Here is a 16455-nt window from a genome sequence, read left to right as displayed (position 1 = left end):
AGGAAGCTGTCATCGACTGCCACCAGATTCCTGAGGAAGCAGATGGTCAAAAAACTCTCAACTGACTGAAAAACACTTGCAGAAAGATTTGGTGGCAGCAAGAGAAATAAGGTTTCAGTTTGCATAGTAAAGAGCATATTGAAGGTCTCCATGCATGAGCTCCCAGATGTCACAAAAAAAGCACAAGAAAAGTTGGCTCCAATATCCTCAAGACCATTGAACGTTTGTGCCCATCGAGCTTTTTGTGCCAATAGATCAGTGGTATATTTGTAGGAGTTAAAATGAAGCATATGCTAAAAAAGAATACCCTGCCTACAGTAAAGCATGGTGGTAGTTCAGTGATGCCTACAGTGATGTAGGGTGGTATGTCCATGATGCTGCGGTGATGCCTATGGTGAAGCATGGCAGTGGCTCTGTGATGTCTTTGGTGAAGCATGGCACTGACTTGTTGATGTCTTTGGTGAAGCATAATGGTGAGGCTGTCACAGTTAACTGACTGGAGCCCCATAAAAATTATATAAACATTGGTGACTTGTGCATGGGGGCCACAAATCTGAGGTTGTACAAGTGTGATCATACGCTTCTAAATGTTTAACACAATGTTAGGATAATTTCAGGATTAATGATTAGCTACACAGATCATAGAATCATAGAGTGTTAGAGTTGGAAGGGACCTCCAGGGTCATAGTGTCCAACCCCCTGCTCAATGCATGATTCACTAAGCCATCTCAGATAGATGTCTGTCCAGCCTCTGTTTGAAGACTTCCATTGGAGGAGAACTCACCACACCTCTTGTGGCAGCCTGCTCCACTCATTGATCACCCTCACTGTCTCATTGTCTGGAATGTGATAATAAAATCCTTGGTTGTAAAAAGTACCAACTGTTCATGATACACCACTGGGCTGCAATGGGATCATCCTCACTTATCTATTATATACGTGCCATTATTGGGAGCCAAACTGTCAGACTGGTGATACCATCAATGACGGACATACCATTCTCATTGGATTAGTAATTAAATTAGGTTTATTAGCAAAATGTATCAGTAATACAAGAAGTTACTTCTCAGAATTCATCCTAAAATGATGCAGTCTCAGATTTTTTTAACCATTGTGTGTTTTTGGTGAGATCCTGGCCCTATCGACCTCCAGCTTTGTTACCGAGTGTTGTCTTTCATTGTGATCATGCACTTACCGTGATATGACTTTTTCTTTCCTAGGCCATAGTCTTGTTAAAAAAGGGAAATAGACATCGGACACAAGAACCTACTGCCGCCAACAAGACGTCCTCCCGATCCCACGCAGTGTTGCAAGTCATTGTGAAGCACAGGAGTAAATCACAAAAGGTCCATGATGAACTGAGAACTGGAAAGCTGTTTATGATAGATCTCGCCGGGTCGGAGAGAGCAGCCCAGGTATGTGCACATTGTATTCCAATAAGACTCCAATGGACTGTATCATGGCTACGTTCACACAGACATTATTTTTGGTCCAAGTGCTGTCATCACATGGACATGCCATTGGTGCAACTATGGGATCCAGTGGTAAGGGGTTGACTTCCACCCCAAAGAGTTCATGTACTGTTCTTGCACAGGAAACCTTTTTTGTAAAAAATCCTATAATTTTTTTAGGGGGGTGTCCTGAACAGAAATGGATGACTTTTACCAAAAGAAATGGGTGGCTTAGGTGGGGACAGGCTAAATCGTTCCTATATGTCAACACTAATGTAGTTAATTGTGGCTATGCCATCACTGTATTTTTATTATTTATTATTATAGCACCATATATTCCATGGTGCTTTACATGTGAGGAGGGGTATACATAATAAAAACAGGTACAATAATCTTGAACAATACAAGTCATAACTGGTACAGGAGGAGAGAGGACCCTGCACGCGAAGGCTCACAATCTACAAGGGATGGGTGAGGATACAGTAGGTAAGGGCAGAGCTGGCCGTGCAGTGGTTGGTTGATCGGTGGTTACTGCAGGTTGTAGGCTTGTCGGAAGAGGTGGGTCTTCAGGTTCTTTTTGAAGGTTTCGATGGTAGGCGAGAGTCTGATGTGTTGTGGTAGAGGGTTCCAGAGTATGGGTGATACGCAAGAGAAATCTAGTATGCGATTGTGGGAAGAGGAGATAAGAGGGGAGTAGAGAAGGAGATCTTGTGAGGATCGGAGGTTGCGTGCAGGAAAGTACCGGGAGATGAGGTCACAGATGTAAGGAGGAGACAGGTTGTGGATGGCTTTGTACGTCATGGTTAGGGTTTTGTACTGGAGTCTCTGGGTAATGGGGAGCCAGTGCAGGGATTGACAGAGGGGAGAGGCCGGGGAATAGCGGGGGGACAGGTGGATTAGTCGGGCAGCAGAGTTTAGAATAGATTGGAGGGGTGCGAGAGTGTTAGAGGGGAGGCCACAGAGCAGGAGGTTGCAGTAGTCGAGGCGGGAGATGATGAGAGCATGGACTAGAATTTTTGCAGATTCTTGGTTTAGGAATGTACGGATCCATGAAATATGTTTGAGTTGAAGGCGGCAGGAAGTGGAAAGGGCTTGGATATGCGATTTGAAGGAGAGATCGGTGTCAAGGATAACAGACGAGACAGCGAGCTTGTGGGACTGGGGAGAGTGGGCAGCCATTTACTGTAATGGATAGGTTCGTTGGGGGGGTCGCGTGAGATGGGGGAAAGACAATGAATTCTGATTTGTCCATGTTAAGTTTTAGAAATCTAGCGGAGAAGAAGGATGAAATAGCGGATAGACATTGAGGGATTCTGGTTAGTTATTATCTGTGAGGACCCCCTCTGATCATGAATGAAGGGACTGAAGAATTAATTCAGTGTTGAGGTCTCTTTTCTTTTCCCTGCACCGCTCCCCAGAAGCACTAGCAGCCCTGAATTAATGCTCAGGGTTCGTTGGCATCCCAGAAAAGGGCCCCCACTTCAATAATAACTTTAAGGGATTAGAAAACCCCTTTAAGATACCTGGGACGTCATTGGTTACAAGGGGAGGTGGGGGACACCGACACAATTGATTGTGGCAATAATGGCGGTAGGTCCCCTTTTAAATTACAATAACCCCACACAATTAAACAGTGCCATCTACTGGTCATATACAGTAATTGTAAAAAACCCAGAATGATTACTTATCATCACCCTAAATCATTGTAATGGCCATAATATATTGTAACTATTATTTTCTATTAGTTCTTTTCCAGATTTTTACTTTCTTACTTATTTTTGTTTTCTGTACTATCGACCCAGACTCAAAACCAAGGCCAGAGGATGAAAGAAGGGGCGCACATTAACCGCTCCCTGCTAGCACTTGGAAATTGTATAACGGCCCTGAGCGAGCGAGGCGGAAGTCATACTCATCACATCAACTACCGAGACAGCAAACTGACTCGACTCTTAAAGGTAAAATTCTCTGGTGTCAGAGGGTCTACAAAAAACGAGTCTACCCGACATATTTGTCAACTTATGTAGCCAACATTATATTTCCCACATTGATTGACAACTAGCTTTCCCGAAGTCCTGATTCCACCATTAGTTATTTAGGGGGTCTAGGAAATGAAAGTGACAACTTACATGAGAACTTAGCATGGGACATTCATGCCAGTAATGGATGATGAATGCTTTTGACAAGAATACCCCTTTAAGTTTCTAAACATATCTCTTTCCGGATAATAAGCATGCCAACCAGTATTGCTGGTCTTACCACTAAAATTGGCATACTTAATAAAACTCACTCAGGGGAATGGTTTATGCAAATTTTTGTACCAAAGGGGCTGGTTTGAGGGTTTCAGAGATGATGGTGGAGGAGCTTGTGCAGCTGCAAGTTCAGAGCTCAGTGAGCCTCTCCCACTATCAGCCAAATGCTAAATTTGTGGGAGTCCTCCAGATCCCCAGGCCTCCAGATCAAGGCTAGGGAGACTTTGAATGGTGCACTGATAGAACATTTGCCCAAGTCTCTGCCACTTACGGAAATAGGCATACTGGATAACAATCACCCGGGGAATGGTTTATGCAAATTTTTGAACCAAAGGGGCTGGTTTGGGGGTTTCAGAGATGATGGTGGAGGAGCTTGTGCAGCTGCAAGTTCAGAGCTCAGTGAGCCTCTCCCACCATCGGCCAAATGCTAAATTTGTGTGTGTCCTCCAGATCCCCAGGCCTCCAGATCAAGGCTAGGGAGACTTTGAGTGGTGCAGTGATAGAACATTTGCCCTTCTAAGTCTCTGTCACTTACGGAAATAGGCATACTGGATAACAATCACCCAGGGGAATGGTTTATGCAAATTTTTGTACCAAAGGGGCTGGTTCCGGGTTTCAGAGATGATAGTGGAGGAGCTTGTGCAGCTGCAAGTTCAGAGCTCAGTGAGCCTCTCCCACCATCGGCCAAATGCTAAATTTGTGGGAGTCCTCCAGATCTCCAGGCCTCCAGATCATGGCTAGGGAGACTTTGAATGGTGCACTGATTGAACATTTGCCCTTCTAAGTCTCTGCCACTTATGGAAATAGGCAAGCACATTCTCCTAGCTATGGTCTTGCATCAAGGAGGAAAGAGAACCAGTGTTCCCCGGTGGAGTCCCAGTGATCAGACCCCCGCTGATCTAGCATTTATGTTCTGACTGCGATAAGAGGACTTTTTTTCCGTTAGATACTTTATTACTTTATGCCTTGTGGCTATTAGGGCCTGCTGGGAGTTGTAGTTTCACAACCATTGATGGCCCACAAGCTGCAGATGCACATGAATGCATTTCTACAAGTTCCTATAACACACGGTTGGCTCATTACAGATCATTGATGCTATTAAGACCGTAAAACAAATCTTTATTAATAATCCATGAAAATCTCCCAGCCGGGACCAATTTATAACAATTATGGATTTTTAATTAAATGGAAGATACAATGTAGATCTGTAAAATTCTCATTACAAATGCTAATGGCAGAGAATGCTTTCTCTATCACAGGATGCGCTAGGTGGGAACAGCAGGACAGTCATGATCGTGCACATCAGCCCCGCAGCTGCCGCCTTTGAGGAATCCCGCACCACACTGATCTATGCCAGCAGGGCTAAGAACATCAAGACAAGGGTAAGCCATACCGACCAATGAAGGGATAGAGGATCTTATATTAAAGGGTATGTGCTCCTTTTTCATGGGGAAAAAAAATATTTTACTGCTTTCTTTGACATAGCTGCTTGTGGAGCTGCAAGTTCAGGACTCAGTTGGTTTTCTCCTTTTTCACTTCTCTGAATGCTAAAACCTATAAACTCATATATTCTCTTCTTTTTCCCTTTTTGCACTGACATGGCTATGTAAAGTATGATTTTTGTGAAAAAAAGAATATGCAATAAGCCATATGTTAAAAACTCTAATGTGGTGGGATCTCAAGAACCTCTACAATACATAGGAGGAAATTTGCAAGAAGCAAGGGAGTCACACGATTGTATGATCAGTATACATACAGGGATTATTTGTAGCCAGGGAATCGAGCTATCGTTGCATCAACGTGGTGGACGTAGTTTTGCATAGGAGCTGTGTACACCAAATAGATTTTTAATGGAGGCGTGAAAAAAATTGTTGGAAATTTGCACATAGCTTGTAAGCATAAAAAGGATAACTTTACTGTGATATGACCAAAGTTCAATATTTTTTATGGGATATTGGATATTACTAGTCGGCCACTAGTTATCACTTGCCTGTTGGAGACTGCAATAAGACAAAAATCCGGTTTCTCGGGGTAAGATCACATTGTTATGACCTTATATGTATTCCGTAGGCTTACACATCATTATACCGTGTTCTTTTTATGCCTTCCTATACATAAATCTTTGCTGAAACCTCCATCCTCCAGGTGAAGAGAAACTACGAGAGCGTCACACAGCACATTACTCACTACGGTGGATTAATCTCCAACCTTCACCGAGAGATTCATCAGATGCAGAGCAGCATCAGACAACACGAGCGAGAGCTGAGACAGCTCAAAGACATAGGACTAAAGATCCAAGATAGGCAAGGTATTCTCACCAGTAAAACTCCGTTTTATTGGGTATACGGGTTGTATTTTATACACCGTGCGCCATTTGACAATGTGTTGTTTACATGCTCTTATGTGTCATCTTCGTATTACCTTGAATGAGTTCCCCAGGAATGATAAAAAAAATAACGGGAAAAAGCTTTAGAGCCATAAATATACAGATTTTATGGAATAATTGCAGATACATGTGATTTACTATGTTTCACAGAGCATAGGCATCAGAATGACTTCTCGGATCAAGATCATATCAGTTTAGAAGACCATCTCATCAATGCCTTTCAGGAGCACATCGACGTGAGACGCAGCCTCCTGCAGCTGAACAATGCTGATATGGAGATGCGCATGGATGCTGTCAGACATCTGGCTACAATTGCTGAGTGAGTAGTTTTCTGTTTTAGTGGATATTATACAGTTCACATATAGTTACATATGGGGGCCTGGTAATAGAGGTGCAATAAAGTAGAGGCGCTATAAAGTAGAGGCGCTATAAAGTAGAAGTGCAATAAAGTAGAGGTTCAATAAAGTAGAGGTGCAATAAAGTAGAAGTGCAATAAAGTAGAGGTGCCATAAAGTAGAGGCGCTATAAAGTAGAAGTGCAATAAAGTAGAGGCGCTATATAGTAAAGGTGCAAAAAAGTAGACATGCAATAAAGTAGAGGTGCAAAAAAGTAGAGGTGCAAAAAAGTAGAGGTGCAATAAAGTAGAAGTGCAATAAAGTAGAAGTGCAATAAAGTAGAGGTGCAATAAAGGAAGAGGTGCAATAAAGTAGAGGTGCAATAAATGAGAGGCGCTATAAAGTAAAGGTGCAATAAAGTAGAGGTGCAATAAAGTAGAGGTGCTATAAAGTAGAGGCGCTATTTAGTATAGGTGCAATAAAGTAGAGGTGCAAAAAAGTAGACGTGCAATAAAGTAGAAGTGCAATAAAGTAGAGGTACAATAAAGGAAGAGGTGCAATAAAGTAGAGGTGCAATAAATAAGAGGTGCTATAAAGTATAGGTGCAAAAAAGTAGAGGTGCAATAAAGTAGACATGCAATAAAGTAGAGGTGCAATAAACTAGAGAAGAAAACTGCAGCAGCATCTCCCTCCTTCCTTTCGTCTATTTTCCCTTCTACTGTATACTTCCTAGAGAGAGGAAGTGTTTTTTGCTCCTTTTTTTTAACTACAGGACGCCATCTACACATAATCTTATGTCTCTATACTCTTTGATGAGCACCCTACCTTTCATATTTTTTAAGATTATTTGCCCAATTCACTATGATTATGGAATTTAGATTATCAAGATAGGTGATAATAGATAATTGTCTGCAGCACTCAGACCCGGTGCCCACATCGTTGGGAGAGAGGAGGAGCCGGAGGTGAGTATCTGTTATTTTTACTATTTTACTGGGGAACGTAGCACTTAAGAAGGGTTGTCCGAGTATTTGGACAACCCCTTTATTTATTAATTGTATAATTGCCAATACGTTGCATCTCTGGTGAGTAAATTCTCTGTTCTTCACCTTTATCCACCGGAATGCTGCCTCAGTTTTTGCTTTTTTTTTACTCTTGTACTCGATATATATATATATATATATATATATATATATATATATATATATATATATATATATATATATACATACATATACCTTATTAGACATCTTGTCCCTTTTTTTGTACCTGTATGATACAGCTGGGAAAAGGAGAAAGTTTTGGAATCTACAAGGCGGAAAAGGGACATAGTGATAGGTTCAGAGGATGAAGAGTATGATAGCGAGGCAGACGTAGCTGAGCCTCCCGAAATCATTCTGGCCAGAGAAGAAATTAATACACTTCTTGCTGAGCAGAAGAAAACTTCATCTATGATGGTATGAAACAGTGATCTTCAACTTTTTTAAGCCAAGTACCCCCTAATGTTGTGACATTCCAATCAAGCACCCCTCCCATTGGCTATAAATGTTAACAAAATATAGGCAATGCTCAGATCAGAGGTTGTTTGACTCCTCCGTCAGCAGGGAGCTGTGATCCGAGTGCAGCATGCAGTATTATTCTTCCCATCAAAATTATGGACACCATATTGGCCCCTCAATAAGCCCCATTATAAATATGGGGGCGCCATTGGCACCTGTTGTGTCTCGGTTTTGCTGAGAAAAGGGGAGCTTGTAGCACGCCACAGAAAATCTTTTTGTAAATTCTGACCATTTATTTAGGACTTGACGCTACATGACAGTATCACACACAGTACAGGTAGACCCCAGAATGGATAGAGACCTCTCAGTTGACCGCATAAATAAATATGAGCTCCAGGCCAGATTCCGCTTTATACTGATACCACCATGGCCATCCGACCCCCACCGCACAGGCCCTGACTGCAGTAACTGTAACCACCACCTTCCCCAATTCTCCACCAAGAAAACGGACCCTCGCAGTATAACCACTGCCCATTGTTTCACCCCAAGCAGTGCAAGGCCCTTCTCACATGAACGATATTGAGCAGCCCTACATGGGTTTACAATATCCGCAACTCCAAATTGCTCCTCTCCCCAGGACAGAATTTCTCACCAAAGTGACTGCAACTACCAGTCTCGACTCAAATGCCCATCTCACCTCCATCTCACCAAAGTGGCTGTATCTACCAGCCTTGAATTCCCCTCTCCCCTCCATCTCACCTAAGTGGCTGTATCTACCAGCCTCGAATGCCCCTCTCACCTCCATCTCACCCAACGGGCTGTATCTACCAGCCTTGAATGCCCCTCTCACCTCCATCTCACCCAAGTGGCTGTATCTACCAGCCTCGAATGCCCCTCTCACCTCCATCTCACCCAACGGACTGTATCTACCAGCCTCGAATGCCCCTCTCACCACCATCTCACCCAAGTGGCTGTATCTACCAGCCTCGAATGCCCCTCTCACCACCATCTCACCCAACGGACTGTATCTACCAGCCTCGAATGCCCCTCTCACCTCCATCTCACCCAAGTGGCTGTATCTACCAGCCTCGAATGCCCCTCTCACCTCCATCTCACCCAACGGGCTGTATCTACCAGCCTCGAATGCCCCTCTCACCTCCATCTCACCCAAGTGGCTGTATCTACCAGCCTCAAATGCCCCTCTCACCTCCATCTCACCCAACATGCTGTATCTACCAGCCTCAAATGCCCCTCTCACCTCCATCTCACCCAACGGGCTGTATCTACCAGCCTCGAATGCCCCTCTCACCACCATCTCACCCAACGAGCTGTATCTACCAGCCTCGAATGCCCCTCTCACCTCCATCTCACCCAAGTGGCTGTATCTACCAGCCTCGAATGCCCCTCTCACCTCCATCTCCCCCAACGGTCTGTATCTACCAGCCTCGAATGCCCCTCTCACCTCCATCTCACCCAACGGACTGTATCTACTAGCCTTGAATTCCCCTCTCACCTCCATCTCACCTAAGTGGCTGTATCTACCAGCCTCGAATTCCCCTCTCACCTCCATCTCACCTAAGTGGCTGTATCTACCAGCCTTGAATGCCCCTCTCACCTCCATCTCACCCAAGTGGCTGTATCTACCAGCCTCGAATGCTCCTCTCACCTCCATCTCACCCAACGAGCTGTATCTACCAGCCTCGAATGCCCCTCTCACCACCATCTCACCCAACGGGCTGTATCTACCAGCCTCGAATTCCCCTCTCACCTCCATCTCACCTAAGTGGCTGTATCTACCAACCTTGAATGCCCCTCTCACCTCCATCTCACCCAAGTGGCTGTATCTACCAGCCTCGAATGCCCCTCTCACCACCATCTCACCCAACGGGCTGTATCTACCAGCCTCGAATGCCCCTCTCACCTCCATCTCACCCTAGTGGCTGTATCCACCAGCCTTGAATGCCCATCTCACCCCAGCACACATGCCCTCTCAGTGTAGTCAGTGCCCCAAAATGCAGAGGTACGGTGCCAGAGGAGGATTGGCTTTTGGAGCTGCATCGGCGGCGGTGCTTTGTCTGTCTTCAATACTCTTACCTTGCTGGTTCCCAGGGAGAGAAAGGAGATTTAGGGTTTTTTTTTTCAGTTCCTGCACGTACCCCTTAAAGCTGTGGCATGTTATTCCCTGTGGTATGTGTGTTGGGAGAACCACTGGTTTAGAAGATATGGATGATATAAAATTGGGGTTAAACTGGTGCACTCCACATAGCACCAAGAACTGGTCAAGTAATGACCATGAATGATGGCATTTTAGACCTCTTGCGTCTACATAGAGAGGACTATCTGGTTCCCAATGTCATAGCCATATGTGTGCCATGCCGTGAGGTAATAGACCTGGCAAACCTGCCCAAAGGGCCACCTTATAGGAGTGATGGCCTCATCACGATAGGACCCTCTTCCCACCTCCATCCCTTGTCAGGAGATCAAAGCACTGGCTCATCCTCCCTTCCGACTTGACCTTCATGTTGGTTTCTGCCTTCCATCTGGAGCCTTGTGGTTCACACCACTCATGAAGAACAGATTTTGAGAAATGTAGCTTGGCCCTTTCTGCTACCAATGTTGTTAGGTGCAATTTACACTAGTGTGAGAGAGCATCTTTTTTTTTAAGCCAAAAATGGAGACCAATAAAATAATTTTCCATTGAGATCTCTGTGATATTGCCATTATGTAGACTATTCTCTATCCCTAGGAAAAACTGGAAGAACATTGGGCAAGAGCTAAGCTGAGAACGTCTCAGTTAGAGCAGATGATCCCGGATCAGCTTACTACTGAGCAGCGCGAGGTCTTTAGGCTGCTGCACAAACTTCATGAGTTGCAGGTCTCGAATACAGAACTTCGGGCCCAGAGTGACTGCAAGGACTATAGCGTCCTGTACCAGAAGGACTTTGTGATCCTGAGCTATGAGCAGTACAGGTCCTTATGTGAGAAAATCATCCATCTGCAAAAGGCGCTGATAGAAGGTGATAACTAATGATCCGGAACTTGAACCCGCATACAATGGTAGGAGAAGACCGGCTAATGCTGGCCACACGCCACTGGTATGATGGGGAGATCAGGCCACATAACAGAAAATTACAGGGCTTCTCTCATATCGCCAGGATATACCATCACTTTACAATCAGAGGGAAAGTGACCTGTGTGAGCTCCGCAGATCCCGAGAATATAGGACACACTGTAATGGTCAACTGGAAGGGGGAAGATAGGTGATACACAGGATAGGTGATACACAGGATAGCTGATGCCACGGGATAGGTGATGCCACGGGATAGGTGATGCCACGGGATAGGTGATGCCACAGGATAGGTGATACACAGGATAGCTGATGCCACAGGATAGGTGATGCCACAGGATAGGTGATGCCATGGGATAGGTGATACCACGGGATAGGTGATGCCATGGGATAGGTGATACCACAGGATAGGTGATACCACAGAATAGGTGATACCACAGGATATGTGATGCCATGGGATAGGTGATGCCACGGGATAGGTGATGCCACAGGATAGGTAATGCCACAGGGTAGGTGATACCACAGGATAGGTGATGCCATAGGATAGGTGATGCCACAGGATAGGTGATACCATAGGGTAGGTGATACCACAGGATAGGTGATGCCACGGGATAGGTGATGCCACAGGATAGCTGATACCACAAGGTAGGTGATACTACAGGATAGGTAATGCCACGGGATAGGTGATACCACAGGATAGGTGATGCCATGGGATAGGTGATGCCACAGGATAGGTGATACCACAGGATAGGTGATACCACAGGATAGGTGATGCCATGGGATAGCTGATGCCATGGGATAGGTGATGCCACAGGATAGGTGATACCACAGGGTAGGTGATACCACAGGATAGGTGATGCCACAGGATAGGTGATGCCACAGGATAGGTGATACCACAGGGTAGGTGATGCCACGGGATAGCTGATGCCACAGGATAGCTGATACCACAGGGTAGGTGATACCACAGGATAGGTGATGCCATAAGATAGGTGATGCCACGGGATAGGTGATGCCACGGGATAGGTGATGCCACAGGATAGCTGATACCACAGGCTAGGTGATACCACAGGATAGGTGATGCCACGGGATAGCTGATGCCACAGGATAGCTGATACCACAGGCTAGGTGATACCACAGGATAGGTGATGCCATGGGATAGGTGGTGCCATGGGATAGGTGATGCCACAGGATAGGTGATACCACAGGGTAGGTGATGCCATGGGATAGCTGATGCCACGGGATAGGTGATGCCACATGATAGGTGATGCCACAGGATAGGTGATGCCACAGGATAGGTGATGCCACAGGATAGCTGATACCACAGGGTAGGTGATGCCACGGGATAGCTGATGCCACAGGCTAGGTGATACCACAGGATAGCTGATACCACAGGATAGCTGATGCCACAGGATAGGTGATACCACAGGATAGCTGATACCACAGGATAGCTGATACCACAGTATAGCTGATACCACAGGGTAGGTGATGCCACGGGATAGCTGATGCCACAGACTAGGTGATACCACAGGATAGCTGATGCCACGGGATAGGTAATGCCATGGGATAGCTGATACCACAGGATAGCTGATACCACAGGATAGCTGATACCACAGGATAGCTGATACCACAGGATAACTGATGCCACAGGATAGGTGATGCCACAGGATAGGTGATGCCACAGGATAGGTGATACCACAGGATAGCTGATGCCACAGGATAGGTGATACCACAGGATAGGTGATGGAATAGGGATATCTTACTGATCGGTGGGAGTCCCAGACCTGCACCTTTCGGCAGAACGGTGCACTTTAATCCTTATTAGAATGAAGCAGCAGAGTACATGCGAGACCGCCACTCCACTCATTGTCTATGGGTCTGCTGACTGCAGTGCTCGGCTTTTTGCGGCAGGCCTATAGGTAATGAATGTCACAGTGGTTAGATATCTGATCTGTCCCTCTATTTTGTAAGAGAGGTAAAATGTTCCCGATCTGCCAATTGGTGCAAGTCCCACCTGTCGGCCCCCACTGATCAAGAAGTTCTTGCTTACCTGCAGGATAGGTGATAACTTGTTTTCTCTGGACATGGACAAGCCCATTGAGGGAACCCCATCAAACAACTCCAAATATCTCATCTTCTTTGACCCATTGTATGGATTTTTTTCTGTAACATGAAAAAAAAATTTCAGTTTTTTTTTTTCCTTTTTCATACCTATAGATGATAGGGTTCATGGGCCGGAGCTGCTGGAGAAGCTTCATCACTTACACTCCAAGGAGATGGAGCACGGGACGATGAGCCGGCTGGAGCAGCTGCACTCTCTGTTATCAGGCAGACTGGAGGTACGTCATTATCGCCCCGGACACTGTGTCTTGTATATCAGGTTCTTTATTATTCATTATTCCTACCCATTTTAGGGTGTCTGATCAATCAGTCACCCAGTTTCGGGCCACCTCTCGCTGATTGTGGCCCCTGACATCATACACTCAGCTTGACAAGTTTACGTAGATGTCCATGTAGTGGAGTAGCTTGAAGCTTCTGAGCTGCAAGAACAAATCACCAACAGGTCCTCCAAACCATCTTAGGTCATTAATAATATTGGTCTTCTCTTATGGGCATTAGGGTCCCCCAAGGCGCTGAATCCTGAGTACGACCACAATCCCTATACCCACTAGAGTTACGCCCAACAAGCCCCATGGGCCATGTCTTCTGCCACCTGATGCCAACTCTAGTCCCTGGCTATTGATTACATGTCCTATAACTGTGTTTTTATTTTACAGGATGATTCTGTGCAAAATGGGGTTGACCCAGAGATTTATGGGGGGTCACTACTGCACCTGGATATAGAACAGCCGGGAAGATCAGTCCGTGACCGGAAGAAGAGTGGCAATAACCGCACAAGATACAACCTGTCTCCTTATACCATGGACTCAGAAAGGTATGACACTTATCATTCTCCTTGTCTAGGATTTTGCCATGTGCACCACCTGTTATAGCTTCATTTTATCTCATTTTATCTCACCGGTCGAGGTGGATCTGTGAATCCACTGGTCCCAATGAGTAGTCGTTAAGCAGCTTATGTCATCCGTAAGGTTTAATAGGTTATTTGTGAATTTTCTGAGAAGACCCTAGTAGCATTTGATTGTCTCCAAAAATTGCAAAAATTGGGACATCTGTGGACCCTTTGTGGCTTAGTATTGTGTCAGCTCCTGGGCCCACCAGAGGACCAGTCCAACCAATACTTGCCAACTGCTTTGAAATGTCAAGATGGCTACCGGAAAAAGGGGATGTCTCGCAGTCTCCCAGAAGAGATGACAAATCTCACTGGCACCTGTAAATATTCCACTATCACTTGTGAGTGGTACTATTTAGAGGTGGAAGCCAGCCTTACATCACCAAGCACAATGCCAAGCATCGACTGCAGTGATGTAAGGCCGGCTCCACTGGAAAAATGTGTTCTATGGAGTGACAGATCAAGCTTCTCTGTCTGCATCTGATGGAGGAGTCTGGGTTTGGTGATTCCAGGAGAACGTTACCTGTCTGACTGCATTGTGCCCATTGTACAGTTTGGTGGAGGAGGGATTATGCTTTGGGTTATTCTTCAGGGGTTGGCCTTGGCATCTTAGTTCCAGCGAAAGAAAATTTTAATACAAGACATTATGGACAACTGTAGTTTCCGACTTTGTGGGAACAGTTTGCAGAAGGCCCTTTACTACTCCCCATGGTCCTTAAAGACATGGTTGGGACAGTGGTGGAAGAACAAGACCGGCTCTACAGAGCCCGGACCCCATCCAACACCCTTGGGTTGAACTAGAGAGGAGATTGTGAGCGCGACCTCTCCTCCACTATCAGGGTCTGGATGAATGGGCAATAATATCTACAGACACCTCCAAAATCTTATAGAAATCCTTCCAGAAGAGCGAAAGCTGTTATAACTGCGAATGGGCCGACTCCATATTAATGTCTATGGAAGAATGGGAGGTCAGGTGTAATGTGGTCGGTCCCAATACTTATGATCATATACTGAATTGTACCTTATTTCGGAAAGGACTTACTCTATGAGCACATTCAATTTAATAATTTATCAAGTCATAGTTTTTTCATACTGTGTCTTCAGTGTCCATTTACTGTACAATCCATGTCCCCCATTTAGCAGATGTTGGATATCTAGTTGTATATGGATGCTTTCTTTTAAGGAAAAAAGCAGCATATGTGTCCAGTCCTGATCAGTGCAATGATTTTGAAGTGTAATACCACATCCAACCTGTGTGTGAGAGTGGTGCTGTTTTTGGACTAATGCAGAAATGTGTTTCCAGTCCATTATAATCCCTTTAACTATTAGAAACATCATCTTGATCTTTTTGAAGGTCTGTAGTGCCATAATATAACCAGGAGATTATTGCCCCTATATCACATATTTATCCCTCATCATCTTTAAAGATGACTACAACTACAGTGTTTTTAGGTGATGACCAAGTGCAGAAATCCCTTCAACTGTAAATCAACATGAAAAGTTACCATGTCTATATTTTTACTCCAGTGACTGTAGGACGTCAAAATCGACACCTGGATTAAAGCCCACGAGACAGAATTCTTCCTTGAGCCTGACACCTTTTCACCATTTGAGGACCCCGATACATCCGGTCAGTTATAGGGCGGTTTGTCTTGGATAAGAACGTTGACATAAGTATTTGTTGGGATCCATATTGGTGTATATAGTGCCTAGGAGCTAGGTGAGAGTATCCGAGGTCATAGATGACATGCAGGTTACTCCTGTAACCATTGCTGTGTTATAGCCTGTGAAAATGAGCAATTACTTAGGGGTATTATGACCAACTTATTTGTCCCTGAGATTGTGAGTGAAGACTAGCCGCCATGTCAGCACACCCAGACATGAGGGATTCCTTCTCTCCAGTTTCTATGTAGCACATGTTCAGTTATAGCAACATGGAGGTCACGTTTTGCCAGTACTGAGCAATGTAACTGTGAATCCAGCACTGGAGTGAGCAATACAGACTTTTTGTCTCTGAGCTTGAAGGTAAAAACTAGCTGCCATGTCAGCACACCCAGACATGAGGGATTCCTGCTCTCCTCTCTCTATGTAGTACAAGTTCAGATGCAGCTGCATAGAGATCACTTTTTGCCTGTACTGAGCAATGTAACTGTGAATTCAGCACTGGCGTCAGCTAAACAGCTTATTTGTCTCTTGAGTTTGTGGATGAAAACCATCTGCCATGTTAGTTAGAGATTCCTGCTTCACTGTCTTTATGTAATAAATGTTGAGAAGCAGCAGCATGGAGATCACTTTTTGTCTATACTGAGCAATGTAACTGTGAATGCAGCACTGGTATGGCATTGCAGCAATGCAACATAAGCAAATGGGGTAAGAGAAGAACTGATGCAGGAACAGTTGGACAGGTATCCCCCTATCCACTGATGAACTGGCTGAGCTGGTACAAACCAGCACCAGGGTGGGG

At 45.1% G+C, this 16455-nt stretch overlaps 1 protein-coding gene across 4 annotated transcripts in view; it reads left to right on the top strand.

Moving 5' to 3' along the window:
• The window catches only part of LOC143785693 (kinesin-like protein KIF19), a 39037-nt gene that overhangs the window by 11752 nt on the left and 10830 nt on the right, over positions 1-16455 (top strand). For all 4 annotated transcript variants that reach the window (XM_077274769.1, XM_077274766.1, XM_077274768.1 and 1 more), the window contains 10 exons: positions 1221-1415; positions 3254-3406; positions 4960-5082; positions 5846-6008; positions 6237-6405; positions 7701-7875; positions 10664-10934; positions 13199-13320; positions 13759-13916; positions 15519-15621. In XM_077274769.1, the coding sequence (XP_077130884.1) occupies positions 1221-1415; positions 3254-3406; positions 4960-5082; positions 5846-6008; positions 6237-6405; positions 7701-7875; positions 10664-10934; positions 13199-13320; positions 13759-13916; positions 15519-15621 (1632 nt within the window). The remainder of the gene's footprint in view (positions 1-1220; positions 1416-3253; positions 3407-4959; positions 5083-5845; positions 6009-6236; positions 6406-7700; positions 7876-10663; positions 10935-13198; positions 13321-13758; positions 13917-15518; positions 15622-16455) is intronic.

This window comes from Ranitomeya variabilis, chromosome 7 (assembly GCF_051348905.1).
Source record: "Ranitomeya variabilis isolate aRanVar5 chromosome 7, aRanVar5.hap1, whole genome shotgun sequence".
Classification (NCBI taxonomy): domain Eukaryota; kingdom Metazoa; phylum Chordata; class Amphibia; order Anura; family Dendrobatidae; genus Ranitomeya; species Ranitomeya variabilis.
The sequence above is the reverse complement of the archived record's forward strand: the minus strand, read 5'-3'. Positions and strand labels throughout refer to the sequence as shown.